The following is a 24,359-nucleotide window of genomic DNA, read 5'->3' on the forward strand; positions in this document are numbered from 1 at the left end:
ATATATATACACACACACACACACACACACACACACACACATATTTTTTGTTATAACCATTAGTTTTACATAAAATATTAACATTTATAAAACAAAATAGAAGGGATTTTCAAAAAAGACCACAGGAGTAACAGTGTTAGAATTCTAGCTGTATCATAAAGTATGTGTTTAAATGTTGATACAATACTTGAGACTTTAGTTTTTTTTCTTTAAAATAGTTATGGAACTATCAAAACAATTGAAAGGAGATAATCTAAAGATGATATGCACTGCATTATGTGCATTCTTCACAACATAATAGATCCCTGGAAATTTTGATTTATTGCTATTTCCTAGGATCATAGTAAAGTTTTCCAATGGAAAGGGAAAAAATTAAAACAAGTTTTAAAAGCTTAAATGATTGAAATACTATCTATTGAAGGTACAGTGGATTCATTATGCAAAAATACTGCAAATTGTTACTTCTGCCACAAACGGGGAAAATTATCAAGGGAATCAGAGTGCGGACCTATGAAATAATGTGTGATCTAGTTATCAGTTCCACAAAAAGTCAGTATTCCCTCTATAGTTAAGAATTAACATAATAGCTCACTGATTATCTAAAGTCAAACTGTACATTGCCTTGCTAAGTTAGCCAAATACAGTATTATTAAAGAAAATTTAACAAAGCGTGTATCTAACAACAAAACCAATGAATATATATTGTGAACAATTTAAGTATTTTCTAAAACCAATTTCTTTTCCTCCTCTTTAAAATCACTTATTGTAATTTTTTTCATATCATGAGCCCTATATGCACCTCTTCAATGCCCACCACCACCTGGCTACCAAATCATTGGGCAAGGCAGTGGCTCTTGCTCTTTCCTGTCCCTTCTGAGCAAATGAGCTGTATTTCCCAGCTGCTTAGCAAACACAGCTCCCAGGGAGCAAGGGGAGGGCCCAGCAGATGAGCCAGCTGGCATCCATTGCCAAGAGGCAGCTTCCCTTCTCCTTGGCCTTTAATTAAGAGATGGCTGGAGGCCCATCACCGCACTGGAGCAAGAAGCCCAGTGACCTCCGCTAGAGCAGGGCCGGCACAGGCAGGGATGCCAGCTGGCAAACACATGTGTCTGCAAGCTCTGCTACCTGTGTCTGGCCCCCAGCCAGACAGTAAAATAGCGGTGTCATTCTTCGTGTTGTAAATGAGCTCTGGAAACCCATCAAGACCCCTGCCTCAATATGTGGTATAACAGCTTATTGTCATTTTTTCCCCTAAGAGTGTTACACAAATCTCTCTGTATATTATATTGGTATGTTCAGTGCTTTGTTGTGGTGAAAAGTCCTTGGAATTAACATCTTCATTGCAAAAAGAAAACACTCACAAAGAATTTAATGTCTATCAAAATAATATGCCGCAAATATTTTGGTGCTTTTAAAGCATGAACATAGCTACTTGCTATTAATTTATTGAAAACATTACCGATACTTTTGTTCCCAAATCCTTTTTTCTTGCTGTAAGTTACACAAATCACAGAACTTAATGCTGCAGTAAATATAAGACCAAATCATGTTGATATGAATGTAATTCAAAAAGAATTTGATCCATACAGAAAATCATTCCACAACAACATGGATAAAATTCACTGGAGGAAGCATTAACAAAAGGAATCTGCCATACCACTTGTAACTGTTCTAACAGAAGCAGCAATTTTTTAAAAACTCCAGGTTCCCACTGAATATTTTGCAAATGTTGAGGAGTAGTAAAAATAATCTGAGTTACTAATAAGGAAGAAAAAAGAAAAATGATGATTTCCTTAATGACAAAAAAAAAAAGAAATTCACTTGTTGTTCCAGCTATTGATTCAACAAAATGAAAACAGTACAGGTAAATAATTATTTTTCAAACTTTTAGTTTCCTGCTGTTAAATTTTACTTCATCTAAGATCTATATATAGCCCAAACATGTACAGTGTTCCCTGTACACACCCAGCCTGCACACTCAGGACTCCAGAATGGATTCTTATTGATCTGTACATAAAATTGCAACATACTCTTGTACAAACTGGATTTGCAGTTGCTACAAAGAAGAAAGAAAGAAAGAAAGAAAGAAAGAAAGAAAGAAAGAAAGAAAGAAAGAAAGAAAGAAAGAAAGGAAGAGGCAGAAAGGCAGACTGATTTTATTCTGTTTGCCCCACCTTTTCAAAATACTTGATTTCATACTCCAGGATTATTCCATTGGGGCGATCTGGCTCTTGCCAAGATAAAGAGATGCTGTTTTTTGCAATCTTCCCCTTTTTCACGTTGGTGACTGGAGAGGGGGCTATAAAATAACACAAATAAAGACAAATATGATTAATTAAGCCCTGAAATTACAACCTATTTTGTGCATTACATGTATTGGGATTTTTAGCAAGTAGTATAGTAAAAATCCAAATAATTACATTTTCATTTAATTCAACAATTTTACTGTAAATAAATTGGTACAGGTAAAGCACTGTTACAAATATAAATTAGCTAACCATCTTGAGAATTTTCTATGAAATGATGTTAACAAAATTTTAGGCATTCAGTTATTACGTAATGTTCAGAAAGATGTACAATGTATTTTACCTTTTCACAGAAAATGCATTTTTGAAAACATCTTCTGTTTCTACAATTTATGGACACTGTAGTGTCTTTAATAGATGCATGATTATCCCTACTGTGACATTTCTGTGATGTGAAGGCTCTTTATTACATTTTTTACTTTTAAGGCTGAATTCTGCAATTATTAATATATGTTTATATTATATGTAATTAAGGTTTCTTTAAAATATGTTGTTACATATGTTAGTTCTGAAACCAAATAGAAGAAAAGTTTTCTTTGATTTTAATTTCCTCCAACTATTTTCTAGAAGTCAGTTATTTACGGTGTTCATTGCTATCTGCTATAATGTTTATTAGATGATTACTTTTGGGTATTTTTTATGCCTGGGATTGAACTCTGGTCCTTGCACTTGGGCAGATTGTGCAGCTATATGTGGCCATCTCAACATCATTGTTACATACAGTTCAGAACTAGAGTGTCCCACTAAGGCCCATGTGTGCAGACATAGTAGATCTTTTGGAAGGTGACTGTGCCATGGGAGTGTTGTACTCATCAGAGAGTAATAACAGTACTGATGCTTTTAAAAGTGACTTTGAACATGACTGGAACCACAAATGCAACGCCTCCTGAGAGAGGGAGAAGACTGTGTGCATGCATATGTGGATAGGTAGGTGGAGAGACAGACAACAGACAGGCAGGCAGACAGACAGACAGACAGTTTTTTGTTTTTTTTCATGGAAATGATGTCAGCCACAACAGAATGGGAGGCCTAGCCTAATCCGAGTACCGACACCTGGTAAGATCAAAATATAACTACTTTGATTGCTAGCATTGTCTAGATAGAGCAATGTATGCCCATGTGTCATGTTTAATTTTTCTGTCACTTTCAGAAAATGGGATCAGCACTCTGAACAGACTGCCAGGACTGTGTTTAGCAGAAAAAGATCTTTGTGTCAGACCGAATAAGCAGTATGCACGTGTGGTTTTTCAGAGGCTGTTTTATACAGAAGAAAGAGCAATCTTCTCTTTGTAGCCCTCCAATGCCTCTGCTTTGGCTCAGGCAGGAACCCAGATGTGCACGGTGTGTAAGGATGGCCACTGTCTGGCCCTGCATCTTCTCAGGCCCCACCTCCTGCCGCTGTCTGTCCCCAGCTGTGCTGCACACCCATCATGCTCCTACCCAGTGCTCACTCTGTGGATCCCTACACTCAAAAGTGCTTCCCCCATGTCTTCAGGGAGCTCCCTGCCTCTCCTAGGTCCCCGGATGACCTCTGTGTCCACTACACCTACTTTAGGTACACTCTCTCTCCCTTCTCTCTTCCACGGTCCTTTTGCTCCTCTGGCGCCTTCCTTTTCTCTCTAGCTCTCCCACTTTACTGTCTGACACACCACTTATCAAGAGCAGGATATTGTTTCTTTTGCCTACTGCTGAATTCCCAACATCTAGAACAACATCTGGGACAGATTAGGGGCCAAAGAATATGTGTAGAATGAATGACCAGTGGTAATTCTAGATAATGAGTCCATTTTTTTTTTTATTTCTTAAAAATTTTAATCAATGACAACAATTTCAACAGTGAAATTCGTGAAGAAAGTCGTTCCATAAAATTATCCCCACAATGAATATACTCATTATGTACGGCAAGCGTATAATAATAAAACTAAGAAATAAAATTTAGGGCTGGGGATTTAGCTCAGCAGTTCGGTGGCCTGCCTTGCAAGCACAAGGACCCGTGTTCAATCCCTGGTACCAAAATAAATAAATAAATAAATAAATAAATAAATAAAATTTAAATAGATATAGATAGATATAACCTGTAAGGTGGCAATGGATGCTAGAAACCTTATTTTTATATGCTCATAAGAGAATGATTACATATTGATATTTTAATATGTATTTTTCATTCCTTTAATGCAGTGTGGTGATATTTGGGTAGAGAGGACACAGTCTCAATTTGTCTAGTGTTCTTAATTAAACATATTAGTTCCACAAAGTTTTCTGAGATGTTACAGAATTTGTAATGTGCACACAAGGCCAAAATTGTCTAAAAGTAATACTGAAATTGCACTATAGGCTCAGAATTCCTATTGATTTCCAGGGAGAGGAGAATCATGCCATATTCAGTCTTGCGAACACAGCATTTAGAAGACAAAGTAGCAACAAGAGTAAACGGCGGGCCTTGTAGCTTTTGGAGTAAAATAGCAAATTTACTGACACAATAACAGGATTAAGATTTTTAAATGTTTGAGTGATTATATTTATGAAGTATCTTATTTTCCTATAGCACTAAATATTCATTGAATTATACATTAGCAAAAATCCAGATAACATTAAAGTCTTCAAAAGTCTCTCATTAACATCCATTTAGATTGCTATGTTTCAAATCATCACATTTGTATTCATAAGTTCTATTTACCATGTACGCTTCATGAAGGCAGGGGTTGATTTGGATTCATTCATTCTTGTATTTCCAGGACAAGATAATGACTTAACATTCATACATTTAATAAATAATCATTGAACTAATGGCTGGAGGGATGAAGGAATGCACGGTACACCCAAATATCACGGGCTTTTCAAAACTGATCTTGTCTCGTCTTAGCCGCACATGTTAGAATAACATCAATTTGGGATTACAGCTTTATTTTTTTTTTAATAAAATGATCAACCATTTCAAAGTGAAACTATCAAATAAGTATCAACACAGACACAACCAGCCGGGAGTGGAATATTTTGTTATTCATTTGTATCCATCACAATGAACCCAGAATTACATAGCTTCCAAAGGCTGATCTAAAAATTTCATTGTTTTTCAGGTTGTGTTCTCAGATGCTGAAATGCTCTTTAAAAGTCATGGTTCAGAATGGCGAAAGAGGATTGTTCTTGAGCTCAGAATGCTTCAGGGATAATCAACTGGGTGACCAGAGCTTTCCTGCATCCCTGTACTCTGCTGAGGAAAGTGAGATCTTGGCAGCTCCTGGGGACACAAGGCCACTGTCCTCCCAGTGAAGTGGGCTTAGAGATCTCTGTTTTAGGATGACTACAGAAGCCGGATCTGTGGGTTCTGCCTCCCTCACCTATGACTCTGCTATTCCCTGTCCACTGCACCTTTTACTAATTAAGCCTGGCATCAAATGAACAGGATAACTTGGACACTTTCTGCTTGAGGAATCTGTTGAATGAAGTTGAATCATAAAACCATCACTGTCTTTGTGTAAGAAGAGGAAAAAAATATCGAAGAAATAAAGTCATGAAGAAAACAAAATGATTTACGCAACTTTTGGAATTGTGAAAATAGTCTAAAATGTTCGAATTGGAGCTTCTGCATAGGGGCTGACTCCTTAATTACCAAACAATATGTAAGATACTGAACTTTAGGCTAGTAAGATCCTGTTATGAAAATTTTGTCTGAATTTTTATTTTTTTATGTTTCTAAAAACCTTTTATGTTAGCCAATTCCTAGCATAAACAAAAGTAAAGAGCATAAGTCCTCAGTATTCGCTTCAACCGTGACTACTCAGGGCCATCTTGGTCCACTGACTTTCCCAGCTTTCCCTGCCATCATAAAGTCTTACAGTATGACTCACACCAAGTGGCCCTGTTAGAAACATACTACTTTAGTATAGTGTAGGCAAGAACCAATATCTATGAAATAGTACCATGCACTAGTTGGCTACCTTTCTACTTTGCCCCACAATCTTGGCAAGTACCCCACATCCCATTTAGTCTTTATGTCTCTTTGGGTTCCCCTTGACTTGATGATTTTTCAGATTTTCCTTGATTTGTAGGCCATAACAGATTGAGGGTATACCACACCAGTAAGGAATTCCATAGACCATCTCCTAACTGGTATCATTTTAATATTTTTCTCATGATTAGCCTGGGTTTGTGAGTGTTTTGTCTGAAGAGTGGGGAAGTATAGTTTCCCCCCAGTACATCATATCAAGGGTAAAACCTACCAGCAAACCATCATCATCACGTTGACTTTGGACATCGACCGAGATAAGATTTATTTGGTATTTTCAAATTATTCTTTTCTAGCTTTCTCCGCTGTATTCTTTGGAAGGAAGCCACTAGGAGCAGCCCACATTTAAGAAGTGGGAAGTGGTGAGCCACCTCCTTGAGGGCATAATGATCTGCTTAAGCTACTGGGAGTTATGCATGGGGATGTCTAGCCTTTGCTATGTTTACAATTATTTAATCATTTATTTATAGCAGTATGGACACACGAATATGTTAAAACTTCATCAAAAGAACTTCTCTAGCTTTTCTACAGAAATCTCTGTTTATAATTAATTCATTAGTTCATTTACATGTTTTAAAGCTATGTGTATTTTATGTTCATTCACCTGCATAGGTTGAAATTAGACTAAGTGGAATGTTAGTATCAGCCAGATGTGAGCCACCTCTTTGTTCTGCTACCCACAATTTAGCACACTTGGATTAGCACGCTTCTTGTCATCCCAGCAAGTCTTTCAATATTTCAAAAGCTACAAACTATCATGCATCTTCCCAAAATATTTCAACACAGCAGGTCAGAGTGTCACAGAATATTTCATTTTTTAATACTCTGAAGGAATCATTTCATCAGGAAATAAAGCAAGCCACAAAGGGATTCTTTTTTATGTTTTTAAAATTTGTTTGTTTTGTTTTTTCTTTTTTTTTTTTTTTGAGACAGGGTCTCACTATGTGGTTGAGACTGACCTGGAACTCACTATGTAGACCAGGCTGGTCTCAAACTTCCAGCGATCCTCCTGCCTCAGCCTCCCGAGTGCTGGGATTACAGGCATGTGTCACCACACCCTGCTGGGATTCTTTTTTAAACAATATTATGTAAACATATGAACCTGAGATCAGAAACTGTGCTAGTATCGAGATTTTGTTAGTGGATGGTGTCCTGAGCCTTTGGCCCTTTGTTACTGCTTGTCATCATTTTTCTACATTTCCCTTCTGCATTTGGGCAATATTTCTGCTTATATTTGATATTTTCCTGATCCTGTTTTACTTTTTGGTGAATGATTTGTTTGTTCATTAATACATAATCTGGTTTACTTTAACCAGAATCCACTTTCTATAAAATGAGGAAACTCTTACTGCTTGTTCATTATTGTCTGTTTATTTTTCACAAGAGTTTATGACAAATTCGTAAAACATGTAACTGCTTCCATTCTCATTACAGGCACTGTGCTCGTTCTGCAGATTGGACTTCCTCTTTCAATCCTGTCATTCCTTCAGGTTTTGTTTTGTTTTGTTTTTTTCTAAGAGCCAGTGTGCCATTATTCAACTCTACTCTAATTTGGCTAGGTAGTTTCCCTGCCTTAAACACTCTATGATTTACAAGGCTAAATATACTCTATTCTCTGCCTACATTTCCAAACTCATCTCTTCTAGAGTTATTTGCTCCCTTCCAGCCACATGACCTGTGTGTGTGTGTGTGTACAACGTCTGTGCATTCCTTGAACACTCTAAATTGATCCTGCATCAGGTCTTCGTTTGGAATATTCTTCCTGATCTTCAACTGGATTGCTCTTTATTTTCCTCAGGTCTTTGAAATCCCAGTTGCATTTTCAGAATAATCTTTTTGATTAATCTATAATCCAATAATTCCTAATTTTCATGTCTTTACTTATATATTGTCCATATTTCCCACAGGATGAAAGCCCCCAGGACAGGAAGTTCTTTCTTTACTTATAAACTGTCATCTTGTATACCTTGAAAGTTCCTAGACATACAATATCGTTTAACTTTTTATACATATACACTATTTTTGAGTTACAGTTAATGAAAACTATATGCTACAAGGTCCTCCTTCAGAATTCTCAACTCAAATCAATAGTGCATGACTTGGGTCTGGGGATTTAGTTCAGTGGTGCTGCCACCCGCCTCAGAAGCATAAGGACCTGAGTTCAATCCCTGGCACCACCACCCCCACAATAGTGCATGGCTCATTTTTCCCCACTCAGCTTACTTGTCTCTACCCTCCTACTCAGACTGTGGCTCCCACAATCTACCATCCAGCTACTGAAAATTTCAGTTATAGTACATCTGCCATTGAACTAACACTCCCTGCTTGTTTTGAGTATAAAACGGTATAGGCATAACTATGTGTAGTTATAGTATATGAGACATGCTCAAAACATACAGTGAATACTTAAATCTAAAAATATGTACTAGATTTAAAAACTTTGCCATTCATTCCCTTCTACATACTCTCCTTTGTTCCAGTCACACTTAACCCACGCTCTTGTCACGCTCTGAAGCAGTTCTGAAAGTCTTCCTTCCCGAGTGTCTTTGCTGTGCTGTTACATCTGCTCAAAGTCCTGACTGAAGTCAAACATTTACCATCTGTGGGCCTTTTGAACTGGGGAAAGAGCCAGACACATAGGGTGATCAGGTGAATATGATGGGGGCATACCGTAATCTTTTTATCTGTCTTTCCATTGGATGGCACTCACCAGCACCTTACAAAGGCACAATGACGACCTCCAGAACTGTCTCAGGGAGTGGGAGAAAAACAGGATGCTCAGGGTGTTTGAAGCAAGAATTATTTTGAGCAGGATCAATGGCTATGCTTTTTACTGTAATATTTTTTTTAATTTAAGCATTCACTATACAGTATGATCTCTCCTTTATATTAACTATACATATAACATAAATTATGTCAGGAAGGATTAAAATATGAACACAATGTTATTGAAGAATTTCAAGGAAATCTAGATATGTCTAGGACAAAAAATAAGCAATATACTAAGATTCAAGTGACTGTTCGTTCATATTTCATTATCCCAAACTCTTTATATAAAATGAAAACTATTAAAAATCTGTTATGATATAAATGTATATAATAGAAAGACAATTTTAAGCAATACAAAATTATCATTATTTGAATGCATTTTATAATTAAATTGAGTATGTTTTGAAGATTATATAAATTCTCTGGGTAAAAAATAGATTTTTGAAATGCAAGTAGAGAAAGTATGGGTTTCAGATTTACTGTATGATGATCCTTCTCACAAAACGTTGATTTGCTTTTCTCCTTTTCAAAGAAAAGTAGAAAACAAAAGGATAATCAGTTCTATATAAGCTATTGACCTGTTATACAGCTTTAGAAATTCCAGAGACATTGCCTTATGAGAAAATATAAGACCTAAATCTCATCCACTTATCTGCAGCTGATATTCTCTAAGATGACACAGGACTGATATTAGCAAAATGAATGTACCCTCAGTTTCCATAAGTGTGTCTACAAATATGCCTTAGTAACAATTCAAATTGAATGTCCATTTAAACTACACACACATACACACACAGGTCCTCCTCGATTTACAATGGGGATACATCCTGATTAACCAGTCATAAACTGAAAATACCATATGAAGAAAATGTACTCCATATATATGTGACCTGCTGAACACTGTAGTTTAGCCACAATCACATGGTGGCACATCACTTCCCCCGTGCTGGCCCAGGTGACTGAGAGCTGCAGCTCGCTGCCGCTGGCCTGCGCTGAGTGCACGATCCTACCTCAAACCACCAGCTCAAGAGGAAATCAAAGCTCAGAATTGGAGCTGTGTTTTCTGAATGCATACCACCTTTGCACCATCGTAGATTTGAAAAATTTTAAATTAAATTGTCAAAATGGGGGGAGCACATCCATATTTACACAAACATACACACACACACACAAACTCTGAATCTTGGGCATCATTATACCCAGTTTAATAAAACTACTTATAACACCACATGTCTGCCACTTGAAGGGAAAAAATTAGTATAGATTTTCTGAAGTAAATGAGAAATGCAGTCACTGAATTAATCTATGAACATGTCTAAAATTGTTAGCATGAAAAAGGAGATATATTTTTATACTCACAAATATATATGCTATATATTTTATATATATATATATTTCCAATATCAATTATAAATATTTATTGCATATCCTCCTTTTGTTGTGATTTAATATTATGAGACCAAAGAAAATAACTGTTGCACATTATCAATATACCTGGTACCCATCATATGTACTAAAGAAAGAGGGCATTTTAAAGGTGTACTTCTCAGAATAAAAGTTTAATTTGTTCCTTCAGGTAAAAACATACAATTATTCCATCTTAAAAGCCTTCCAATTTTGATATATGATCTTTTGATATATGATCTCAGTTAAATATCAAAATGAGTATTTCAGTCATTAAATATTTCAGATCACTAAACATCAGTAGCTCTAGAGAGATAATGTCCTTCTTAAATAAAAATAACCTAAAAACTGAACTATTCCATTAGGTATAATTTGTGTTTTAAAAGCCTTGAAAATCATGAAACAATGAAAATTAAGTGTTTTTAGTAAAAAGAAGTAATTTAATTGCAAAGAAGCAAGTTTTGATGTGATCACTCTTAAACATATGCTTCAAATATTGTTTTGAAGTCACATTCCCAATGATGTTAATTAGAAGGAAAATGGAAATAATAAAAACAGAGAACTACATAACTGATATTTATAGTCACCATTCTCCAAAACAATCATGCAAAATATAAAAACAAATATTAAATGGAACAGGATGTAAAATGACAACCTGCCTTTTTCTGGATAGCAAAATTACTTCCACACTAAATAAATTACTCTATAATTTGCTTTCCATTTATTACTATTGCCTTATAATAGAATTTTTAATATACAAAGTGGCCTTAGCATTGATGACTATTTAATTTTAATAACCACAATAACCATTTTATGAGAAATAGAATTTAAACAATGTTTATAGCAGTCTTTAAAATAAAAGGAGGTTATATCTAGCAAATGTGGCACAGTTGGGCAACTTTAATTAACAGATTATTATTATACAGATAGAAGGAAATACAGTCTCATACATAATTTTCAGTATTTTTTCTTTCTATTAAAACCCAATTATGGGATATGGCAATTTATTTTATGGGTGGATAAGTAATTGCTAAGTCAAAAATCAAACTCCCATAGCTTATGCTCTATTCTAATAGAAAAAATTAATCTGTATTATGAACCATATTCTATAATATCCTGTAAACCATGGGACATGCCACTAACAGTGATAAAGCCATAAAGTTAAAACTTTAATTCAATTTTTAATTACATCAAGATTCCCATAGTCTAAGCCAATCTGATCAAGCATTTTAAAGCAAAAGACTCATAAATACAGCCCACCTACTTTATTTCTATTCTCACTTCCCACTGGTCTTAATTCTACCTAACGATGGTGAAGCTTTGAAAGAAGAGGGCCCAATCTGCAACCCAAAACCCACTTATTTATTGCAAAGTGCCAACACTGACATTAACCCTGAATACTGAAGTTTAGAACAAACAAATCATACATTTACATCTTTTATCTTAAACACAATCCCACAGCCTTCGATGATATAAACAAACCACTGGGCTATGCACTCCATAGGTTCACCACCATGATGATATATTTATAAAAGCAAGAAGAATCATTTAGTCCACCAGGAATCATAATAAATTATCATGCACCAGTTGACCTGTTTAAATGAGCAGATTAGATTTTTTGACATGTCACTCAGGGCTATAACATCTCCTAAACATATGCTCTTTGAGGCCAAGGTTCCTTTAATACCTGAAATTGTGCCAGGAAACAGGCAAAAATAAAAGAAAAATTAAATTTTATGCCTACAGAATTGGGCAGATCTGAGCAGTGTTTGTCAGCTGATCTCATAAGCATCACATTCACAATAGCCTTAAGCAGCATGACTTATAGCAGCAAGATGACAGCCCGAAACTGGAAAAACCACAAAAATAATGATTACAGTTCTCCAGCCTTTTACAGCCCAGCAAAAAGCCAAATCACAAATGACATTGTGTCTCTCAGACTCTATTGTGGTACTAACTTACCAGGCAACATGTTTTTGTTTTGTCTCCACTAAGCTGACATCAACTGTGAGGTCATATTTTACCTAGCGTGACCACAGAGAAGTTTTAAAGGCTAACAAAATGTAGCCCTTTACGTATGCCATCAAAAATTCCCAAGGCATGCAGTCTGTAATTCTGTTCAGTGGGGACCTAGCTTGTGCTCCCATTTACCAAAAGTAAATAAAATACAGACCCACACTTACAAACTCCATTGCTTCCCAAGGGCTGTTTGTAACTCAACTTGGTTGTAAGTCAATACAGCTGAGATCTGGATGTTTACCTGGGTATAAACCAGTTAATAAGATCCAGATGAATTTCCATTATCCGAGTTAATCCTAGTAGTTCGTAGGTCAGGACTGTCTTAACTTGTGGGTGCTCCATATCAATAGTCCTGGCTACAAAGTGTTCAAGATGGTGCATTTTGTAAAAATCTTAATATTTCATTAGAAAGAACTAAGTAAAAATTTTACTTCAAAAATTATTTAGACCTACAAGTCTGTTTGTAATGCTGCTACAATGCTGTTTTTAATCACTGTAATATAATGAAAATGAATGTAATATAATGAAATCTGCGTCTGGGATGCCTCCTGCTTTGTTCTTGGTATCCAGGATCACTTTTATTATTCTAGGTCTCTTCTGTTTCCATATGAATTTTAGGATTGTTTTGTCATGTCCTATAAATAATGTTGTTTGTCTTTTGATTGAGATTGTATTAAATCTACATTTCAGTCTTGTGAATATGGCCATTTTGACAATGTTGTTTCTCTTCACAATGAATGTATTTATTGTGAACTGCAAATGTGTACTTAAAAAGCCAGAATCATTCAGAAAATGTCAAAATACACGAAAAAATACATGCATGGTTACATAGAGGGTTAAATGAATGATTGTAATTATCTTACCATGAGACTACATTACATTTATATCAAACAGTATATCAAACATTTATAATCTAAACAATTGATATACATTAACCCATTCATTGGTCTCTACATCCCCAGCAAGGAGGAACTACTCTCATGCCCTTTTGAGGCACTGAAAAGTTGAATTGCTAATGTTCCCACCAGGAAATGATGCACCTAAGTAGAACTGCCTTAGTATTTTTTTAAGTCTTATTCCATAGAATACTAAAAGTATATCTCCTAAAAGAGATGTTATGCACAAGGTTTAACTGCACTTCAGATTGTTAAAGAATATTTAGTTTATCTGCTTTTCTTTAAATATTTTCATTTTTGTTCAATTTTCTTAGGGTTTTGCAAAGCTAATTACCAAGAACAAGATGTAACAAATAGCCTGTGATTAAAATTAGGCAACTACTGTCATATATATTCTATGCATTATTTGACATGTGATGTGTCTCTTTTGATTTTGTTACCTAAATCCATCGTTCACAACCATTTTATGTATTGCAATATATGCAATGGTATTTAAAATTATGAGAGAACACTATTATGTATTGCTAAGACCTGAAAAATGTTTTCTGGCAATGCCCTAAGATAAATCATCCTAACACCCACTAATGCTACACATGTGTCACACCATGCAAATTTTGAAGGATTCCCTTGCTTTCTAAATGCAAATTCAGCCTTCTTTCATATGCTGAAGTGTAAGAACACTTTGAAGCAAATATATCAATAACTATATTCTTTAGTAGTATATATTAAAAATGTGACACTGTGGTAAGTAAATTAAAACTGATAAAAAAAGGAAGACAGAACAAGTGTGTGAAATGGCGTCATAGAGATTTGGAGAACTGATATGCAAATCTCTTCTTGGTTTGCCTTAGCACATTTCTCTCCCAAACCTCAAAGTAACTTTCCATCTCATGGACTATTAGGGGGGCCCCAGAAGGCAAAAGGGTTATTAATGACTCTCCCTTGCCACTCCTTTTCTCTATTCTTTCTGATATTCCTGGGGAGGGAGCAGATGCCAATGATTTTTTTTAGTTGAATTGCTACTACCAAGAGTCCTTCATGTCCTACCTGCTGGAAACATTAAACATAAATTGGAAAAATATTAGGCATCAGAAATATAGAATCTATGTCTCTGAGAATCTATTTACCAGTCTTCCAATCTATACAACTCTTCGGCTATACAGCTCCTGAGAATAACTAGTGACATCATTTATCTTAGTATCTTCTGTAAGTACAAAAAAGAATGAGCACATGATGTGCTTTCCGATAAAGATTTGATCAATCAAAAAGCCAATGAAACAGCAAACTAGTGCAAGGTATTTGTGACAACAGGTGGAAATGCAGCATATCATTAAAACATTAATGAAATCTTGGCTTTTCAACATCTATGGAAAAACCAGGGAAGTTAATTTTACTTATACATGCACTTTGATTTAAAATAAGGGAAAAAGGGAATAAACTTAAAAGAGCATCCTTCAGGACTATAACATCCATATTATAATATGTGGATCTGATTCTGTCCTAAATTCAATATTTAATTATACATTCATTGAATAAAAATGACAGAAGAATAACCAGTAAAATATGAAGAGGAAGAATTAGGGCAGATAAAAACTACTATTGACGTATTGCTACTAAAACACATTACTGTAACACCATATATATATGAATAATAAGAGTTCAAAATTCATTTCATGCATTCAATGAAAGCTCTCAACCACTGAGCTCTGAGCTATACCACTGCCTCAGTCATATTTTAATTCCTTTTTCAAAGGCATGGTTATATATAGTTGACTTCATGGTTTTATTAAACATCATTGTCACACATGCAGATAATTATCACAGACAGAAACAGAGATAGAAAAACAAATTGTGATCCAATAAAATCAATTTAAAATATTGGGATCATAGTTTATGAGCACCTCTTAACTAATCAAAATCAAAGTCAGACTGTTTCTGAAAATTTAGTTGGAAATCATCAGACGAATTCAAGAGTGCTGTGTTATGTTTTTATTTCGGTTATTTTTCTTTCATTTGTCATTAATCCCTCAGCTATTAGTACTGCTGCTAAATCAATGTGGAGCAGATTGTGTCTTGTTTTGATATATCGGGAACATAAACTTTCCATGTGAATTCATGAATTATATGCATATGAAATGTAAATATAGAAACTATGTTTAAAATACTAACAGTTCACAAGTAGTGGAGTTTCCCAAGGATTCCTGATTGTAAAGGCACTTTACCTGCTACTCTTAATAATGTAATGAATGAGTTAAATTTATAAAGATATATGTAATATAATAAATATACATATATATAATTTATATAAATATATAGGCATAAACACAAAATTGTATCCACAAATTAGAAATAGTTTATATTAATTGGTATCTACACTGTAACAAAATAAAGAAATATTATGTACTGTTGAGTATTTAGCACTTTCCTTAGTTTATTAAAAACACTGTATGTTATCTATTTTTAACACAGTACTTTATCTTGTGTTAACTTCAGAACGACTTCAATAATATAATATACAACCCTTATTCATTAAAATAAAATCTAAACATAATCTAGGTAAAGTTTATGAAAGATACTAAATAAAATATATATGAAGGTACAACAAAATATTCTAAGGGCGGGTCTTATTATTAGTTCTCCATTTGGTGCAAGTCCTAAGATCAGACTGGTGCTTTTGATCTTCATTAGCAATGCATGAGATAAACATATTTGTCCGAAATATAGGTGTGAGTCTCTCCACTGAGTACACTCAGACTCACAGGACAATCTTAGCAGGGCACTGCCATATTACTATATCACACTAGAGTTCTAGTGCCCTTCACACAAATTACCACCGGCAATACGACTGTGTTTGTTCATTGTTCTAGAGGTTAGAAGACTAAAAGCCAAGCGTTTTTCAGGTCTGTGTCCCTTCATCCTAGAAGTTTCAGGAGAAAAATCCACACCCACGTCTTTTCTAGCCTCTAGAGGGCGCTGACATTCCTTGTTCTGAAGTCCCGGGCTTCACGCCACATGTTTTTATACCACTCTTTTAACTATACCGCCTCTCACACACCGGGACCCTCATGATTACAGTCAGTACAGAGTCACACTTCGGTCTCAGAATCCTTAATTTAGCCCCATCAGCAAAATCCCCTTTGTCATATAAAGTAATATATTCACAGATTCTGGGGCCTCAAATATGGACTATTTTGGAAGAGGTGGACTCAGCCTACCAGATATATTAAGTATTGCAGTTTTCACCTTATTTCTCGTGTTTTATATATATATATCACTGTATAGACTTTGCCTTCGCACATAATATGCTAAAGCATCATATTTATGAGAAGATCTATGTTAAAGAATGACTATATGTGTCTAGCAAATTATATTTTAGGTGACATTTTAGTATTTTCCACTGGACTACTCAACCACAGTTTAAAGAATGACATCTTATTCATTCAGGTTTTTTTTTTAATCCTTGAAAACCGATCTCTGTAACATTGCCAAATGCTTTTAAGTGCAGGCCTTTCCTTTTTTGTACCCCTAAATCATTTCTTTCTTCATTTCCCTTCTACAGGAATTAAGACAACTTTCCACCAACTGTTTGTGTAGCCTCAAGTAAATGAGCAGTAAGATCCTCCTTGAACCATGATTATTCTCTCATAACGTTGCAACCCATGTCACTAGAACATTGTTATGCTGAAACCCAAATGTTGACTATTTTTACAAGGGCATGTATATCCCTTCCAGGGCTTGCTCTATTCAGAAAGATTTTATATGAATTCCCAGGTTGTTCTAAAAACAGAAAAGAAAAGGAAACATACAGCCATATGCGTTTTAAAATATAGTGATTAGAACATATAAGCAGAACAACACAAAAATATGGATTCTTATACTTTGCCCATTTTCTCCCCATGTGCAAATTTGGAATATGTTCGTGTAGGAATTTGAGAACAACTATCAATACTACATGTAGTGATCACATCAATGACCAAGCGTATCACCTATATTATCCATATATATATATATATATATATATGCACACACACCCAGAGCAAGTTCATGAATATTTTATTACCACACATTAAATCTCAGTGTACTGTCACAGGGAATTTTCAGTATGTATAATAGGTGTCTGGTCTGCATGATTTGTATCCTCTTTACAGCTTTCTCAGCATAGAATGCAAGCTGTTTTATTGATTAGAGCATACATGGGCTAAGAAAAATATTTGCTGTGATTAAATGAAGAACTATGCTTGAAGGCATAATGAATATGTGAAATCACATTTGTATGGTCTTTTTCATTTTCAAAGGACGTTTTAAAGTATAGAAGATGGAAGGAATCCAAATATGACAGAATTTGATGTTGATGCACAGGGGTATAAGGAGAAAGCTGGGGCAACTAATTAGATCAAGGGATTCTATAAACACCGCTGAAGAAATGAAGCTTATAAACAAAACACTTCTTCTGATATGGCAGTGATTTACTACTTTGCAGTTCTTGCTCTTAAAAAAGTTTTTGTTCCTTTTGGGAGCCCCAGAGCCTGAATTAGGTACAGCTTCTATAATATAGTTCTACTACCACCAAATTTAGATGCTAGAGCACAATGTCTTCACTGTTCTTTTTGAAACCTAAGAAGAAATTTAAAAGGATAGAAATAAAGGACTAAACAGAAAAAATTTCTGTCCTGAATTTATGTATGCAATTTGTTAACTAGTAATACGGTTTGATCATAGGTCCACTTAAATACATGCATTAATAAAAATTACCTCCTCTATTATATTTTAAAAGTTTCTTCTTTTGGGAATTAAAAATTTATTATGATGCTAGTATTGAATTAAAAACTCTTGGGCCAGGGATTTAGTTCAGTGGTGCTACTGCCTGCCTCACAAGCACAAGGTCCTGGGTTCAATCCCCAGTACCCCCCAAAATTCCTTAGTGAGAGAAGTTACTATATGTATTATTGTCTGCAAACAAAGATAGCAACATTGATAACTATATAGAAGATCAAGTTCTTTTAGGTAAGGTAGATCAGGTTGCATGAGAGTTGTAGAACTTGACTGACATTTATGTAAAGTAAATCAGGTTGGGCAGGTTTATCTCTAAGATACAGTTGTTTTGATTAAACAGAATTTGAGGAATGAGAAGCCACTTCATTAATAAATGTAATTGAATAAATTATATTCTTCTTCAGACAGTACTTAACTTTGTGTAGAATTATTTCTGTGCTGTCTGACTTACTTCTATGGGGACCTATTAGATTTTATAAATAAGCACACAAAAATATTTTATCCTTAGTGTTACAGAATTTGTTGGGGATATTTATATGTTAAATCTAGATCTCTTGCTGCTACTTTTAAATTGCCATTATCTTAAAGAATGCAATGATTCCATCTTCTCATGACTAAAAACATTCATAAATAAGTAGATGGAGATACTGATGGCAAGAAAATCTTAAGGTACTGATAATTTGCACTATACATTTACCTAAACCTGGATCTATCTGAATCCTCTTTTCATTTCTGAAGATATGCAAAATTCAGGAAAATATTTTTAGATTTACCAGTAACACCTCTATTTTGCATGCACATATTTTAAATAGTCAAGTGACCTCACAAATATATAAACATACAAGGATACATAAACATATAAATATAAAAACTGGATTACCACAAATTTTACTAACTTTTATTATTTGGATGTGAGATTATCTATACTATCATTGGACTTACTGGGAGATGGAATGTTTAATGATTCTCAGATCATACAAAATGCCAGGTTGGTTTCCCCATAATCTCATGTTCATTTGTTTTCTTTTTACCCTCGCATAAGTATATGGTATGAGTTTTTTATCTGTATATTTGCATCACAATAAAAATGGAAGGAAGGAAAGGAATCTCCTTTTACTTTGTTCATTGCCAGGAATTTATGAATGATATGCTAATTTTTGTAAGTGTGTCCAAAGACAGCGAAATGAATATTTCATGAATATGTAAACAAAAATACTTAATTCTAATTGGAAAAACTGATACCAGTGTTATCACTTCACTTTTCCTTTGTACTCATGTGTTACAAAGACATGTTTTTCAAGCTTATTCTAGAATCTCATGCACAAAAGGCAAACAGAGCCATGAGACTGAGTGTAAATGTCCTTCCAAAGAAACTCTGCTAGCTGCCATTCAGTGCTCACTTGGACAGATTGTTTATCTTTCTCACAAGGGCTGAACAAACTTTCCAGACAAGTTTACTGTATCACCGAAGAGTGATGTCAGATGTTTGTTTCTTTAATTTATTAGAAAGATGCATCAAATTTTGAACAATTCATGAGTAGTATATGAGTTCATTGGATATTAAAATGTGACTATATTTTGCTAGAAATATCAGCAACAATACAATATTTAAAAATCTAGGTAAATGCCAATATTTCTGATAAGCAAAATTATGAAGTCCTCTTACAACAAAGTTATTGATAGGATTTCTAATATGAAACTGGCTTACACATGGGATTCCAGGATGTATCTGGAGTGCAGATTTAATTCTGCCTAATATGTACTGCAGTCAAATACCCTTCCCATGCCTCAATATGCTCAATGTAAGATTGGGAATATGCAGTTTCACCTAAGCTAAAAGGTCACAGGGATTTGGCACCCTACTTGCATCAATGTTAAAATAATAAATTAAAAGTTTCTATAATCAAATGTAATAAAATGAATTATAGCTAAAATTTAAGCATGACTTCCCTCATCTACCTTGTCTTGTCTACCAAGTCTTGCAGGCATCATAGTGCATGATTTCAAACCGATGAAAGAATTAAAATCCTCCAGCTTCAGAATCAAATATTATTTATGTGTTCATACAAGATGATAGTAGGAGCATCCTTTCTCCTTTACGTACAACTTTCCAGGAGGGTGCACTGGAACCAGCCCTATTGCATTGTTGGGGAAGCAGCAGTGAAGCGAGACCCATGTCCTTTGGAAGTTTATATTCAAATACTCTTGGTTTATCCATATCCATTCATGTAAGGGTCACAAAGCTGCCAAAAGTAATCAGATCAATACAATCGGATGTTCCATTCACTTCAGGTTATCGGGAAACTTCACATCTCTCTTTGCAAATGCTCAGCTGAGCATAAAACCAAAATGGAAGAAATTCTTAGGACATTAAATAGAATATCTTTTTATAATTGAAATGCTTATAGTAACAAGTGTTTGCATAATAAATCTAAATAGGTATGGTAGCACCAAAGTATCAAAGGCTTTGCAAATAAGACTAAGAATAAAATGTACTGCAAGCAAGAAGAAGTTAAATACACACATAAGTAAAAACACACGACACCTATCATGGAAATGGCACAGTAATCAGATATCTCTGTAAAAAGGTGCAGCACATCTGGACTGGGAAGGAGGCTGGCAGAACAAATAGGATCTATCAGGAAACCTTAGATTTTTTTTTTAAAAGAAGAAAGAAAAGAAAAACAGGCCCAGATATACTGTCTAGAAATTTTAAAATAAATTGTGCTCCTTTTCCAAAAGAATGACAATGCAGTGACTGTTCAACTCAAGCCCTACGATCACCGCCATAACCCAGATTTTCATTGTGAAAAATGAACATGTAATCAGAATATCGTGACTATCACCCTTTGCATACTGAAGTAGTCAATTAATCATAAATTAAACTGATCACACATGTCTGAGGATTTATTTATAATAAGTTGTTTTTTATCTATTCTGGTCTTTCTCTTCATGCTACTGCAGACTAGAATCTTACAATCTTATTCAACAATCTCAACAGATTCTAATTGGTGAATTTGTCAGCATTTATGAAGTTTAAGCCCCATACATAGTACAAGACTCAAAGCCCCTGACATTTCCTTCTTCTGTGTTTACAGTCTCAACTCTATTTGTAACATTACCAGATGCATTTCATCTCAATCACATGGGTTTCCCTACTGAAAACTGACTGGGGCAACAGCTAAAATTTCTGCAGACCAACAGTGAAGACAAATTCTACAGAGATACCGGGCGGGGGGGTGTATAACATAAAACATCATCTGTGAGCTTAGTTACTAACTAATGGTTTTGTCTAAAAAAGAAATAAAGGTAGGAAGAATGTCATGACAGCAGAATAAACAATGAAAAAATAAAATTAAATACATGTTATGACTATAAGGGATTAGAAAGTATAGTTATGGAAAATGAGTAATAAAAAAGAACTACAGTTGAAGGAAATAATAAAAGGATTGAGGTAGACTATATTTTAAAATGCTGATAAGAACATAAGAACAGTATATACTTCTATATACTGGACTGAAATATACTCAATCCTTACAAATGTTAATTTATAAAAATATGAATAATATTTGATTTGGTATTATTATTCCTGCATTTTATAGATAGAAATATCGAATCAAGGAGAGACTACAACTAGCATCAGAGCTGAGGAAATTAGGGTCCACATAATTCACCACTGATACTACCATATTATATTATAGGAATTATATCCTACAAAAAGCAGGAAAATTTGAAATTCTCAAAACATCCATGTATGTGTGTGTGTGTGTGTGTGTGTGCATGTGTGAAAGCTACAATATATTTTGCAAAGCTACAAAATATTTAGCATTGTATAATTCTTTCATTTATTGTACAGATAGGATTACTGAGTATGTGCTCAATTTGTACCTAATTCTCAGAAGAAAATGTGCAAAACCTTCATTCAACTGAGAAAATAATTTTCCCTCCTACTGGATACCAAATCTTACCAGACTTATCACTCTTTAAATCTGTTAGCAGTCCACATAACTAAATCTTGTGAGTGCTGGTTGATGATTCCTTCAAAATCTGATGGAAATTACAAGATGCTGATATTAAATATTTAAATTAACAAGAAAATGAATATGAATGATTATGCACAAAGATTGATAACAGGATACTTTTACTTGTCTTATCAGTTTGAACTGGTATCTTTCAAAAATTATTCCATTTATATTAGTAATTCAGTAATATAGTTTATTCTATATACAACATTACATTTACTAAAAGTAAAAAGATTAGGATAAGTTATATTTAATTAACTCAAGTAAAATAAATATCCTAGGTATCTGGAAAACATAAAATATATCACCAATTCACAAGATGGGGTCTTTGTGAATGTCAATGTTATGGTGAATGTTTATTTATATAGATATTATAAACAAAATAGAAATATTTGCCTCTTAATAGTCCTTTAAATAATTATTTGAAAATAAATTATTTCTAACTTTAGAAATAACTCAATATAAATTTTACTGGAAAGCATTGATTGTTAAGTGCATTCTCTGGATCTTACTAGTTTGTTAAAAAAAATCTGTTCAATAAACATGAAAATGTCGTACTAAGACACAACACTGGGAATAAAAGAGGTGGCTAGAGTGGAGTCGGAAATCTGAAGAATATTGAGTTTCAGAATTCTTCCTGCAGTTTTTTTTTTTTTTTTTGGTACTGGTGATCGAACTCAGGACCTTGCGCTTGTGAGGCAGGCAGCAGAACCACTGAGCTAAATCCCACCCTGCTTGCAGAATTTTTATAAAAATAACACGAGAAGAGTAAGTTAATAGAAAATAAATGTACCTGTTACTTTATATAACATTATATTTTCGCAAATCTTCACAAAGAAAAGTAAGCACAGGAGGATTTCTCTACTTTTGGAAAAGGAAACATAAAGTAATTTTATATTGGTTTACAATGTAAAAAGTAAATTTAGCAATTTTGTGTACCTTACATGCTCTTTCTGTCATTCTCAATATGACGTTAAATGTTACTTTTCGAGACACAGTCACATTAGGTCCTATTAGTGCCAGCTCTGCTGCTCCTTCTCCTTTAACAGGATTAGGTATAAAAACGTGTAGCAGAGCAGAATCTTTCAGCCTCTTACTTACAACACTTTATTAGGCATGAATAGAAAATACATAAATGCCTTTCACATTATTGAATAATCCCATGCAAATTCCATGTGTATTGCTTATTAGCTGTACTACTTTGGGAAAGCAAACATTTAATCTCTGCCAACCTCTTTGCTTCTATAAATGCGACCTAACTCATAGGGTCATTGATTGATATTTGAACTAATACTATAATGTCTGCAAATACAATAATGCATGTAAACATCTTAACACAGTGTCCAACACATAATCGGTAATTATGTCATGCAAAACACACAAACATACATAAAGCCCATCCCAGGTAACAGGCATGTGCACATCCAGTAGAAGACCTAGGAGGGGAGAGTGTGCCCGAGAGGACCTGGGAGGAGGAAAAAGAAGCAGAGGGGAAGATAGCTGCGTCACAGGCACCAGGGCTGGGCATCCTCACCACGTGTGTTGAGGCCTCATCCTCCAGACAGGAATCCAGCAGGCTGCTTTGTACACAGTGGAGACATCAAACATAGACAAGGGAAGCAGGGCCGGTGTTTCTATGTGTACATCTCTGCCTAGGCTTGTGCTAAATGTTCAACTAAATGTCATTTTTCTTTGCGTAACTCACTGTTTCCAAAGTTATCTTCACAAGTACACTCTCTAAGATAAGTTCACTTTATAATATGTAAAAAGGTAACAATTTTAAACTAAATCATTCTTGCCAGGATACTTCCACATTGATTTAAGTTGCCATATTATTATTAATGTCAACACACTTTAACACTATAACGTAAAAATTAATGTTATAGAGTAATTGATAGCAGAAAAAATATAAATGACCAGTAAATATGACAAAAATGGTCAGCTTCATGTGCTAATGTTTTATTAAAGCACTATGCACCCTATTGCAAAAGCAAAAATAATCTAAATATATTATATTTTATTAAGGGTATGAGAAAATCCACGTCTATCCTCTATTTGTAAAACTATACACATTTGGAAAAGTTTGCTGGATGTAATGGTATTTCTAGATGAAGCTTTAAGGAGAAAAAGGTTAGATGAAGTCATGAGGGTGAAGTCCACAAAA

The 24,359-nt window shown here is 34.5% G+C and overlaps 1 protein-coding gene across 4 annotated transcripts in view; it reads right to left on the minus strand.

Moving 5' to 3' along the window:
• The window catches only part of Epha5 (EPH receptor A5), a 306,726-nt gene that overhangs the window by 88,622 nt on the left and 193,745 nt on the right, over positions 1-24,359 (minus strand). For all 4 annotated transcript variants that reach the window (XM_033758857.1, XM_033758856.1, XM_033758855.1 and 1 more), the window contains one exon: positions 2,175-2,299. In XM_033758857.1, the coding sequence (XP_033614748.1) occupies positions 2,175-2,299 (125 nt within the window). The remainder of the gene's footprint in view (positions 1-2,174; positions 2,300-24,359) is intronic.

This window comes from Fukomys damarensis, unplaced genomic scaffold, assembly GCF_012274545.1.
Source record: "Fukomys damarensis isolate Sample0158 unplaced genomic scaffold, DMR_v1.0_HiC HiC_scaffold_35, whole genome shotgun sequence".
NCBI lineage: Eukaryota > Metazoa > Chordata > Mammalia > Rodentia > Bathyergidae > Fukomys > Fukomys damarensis.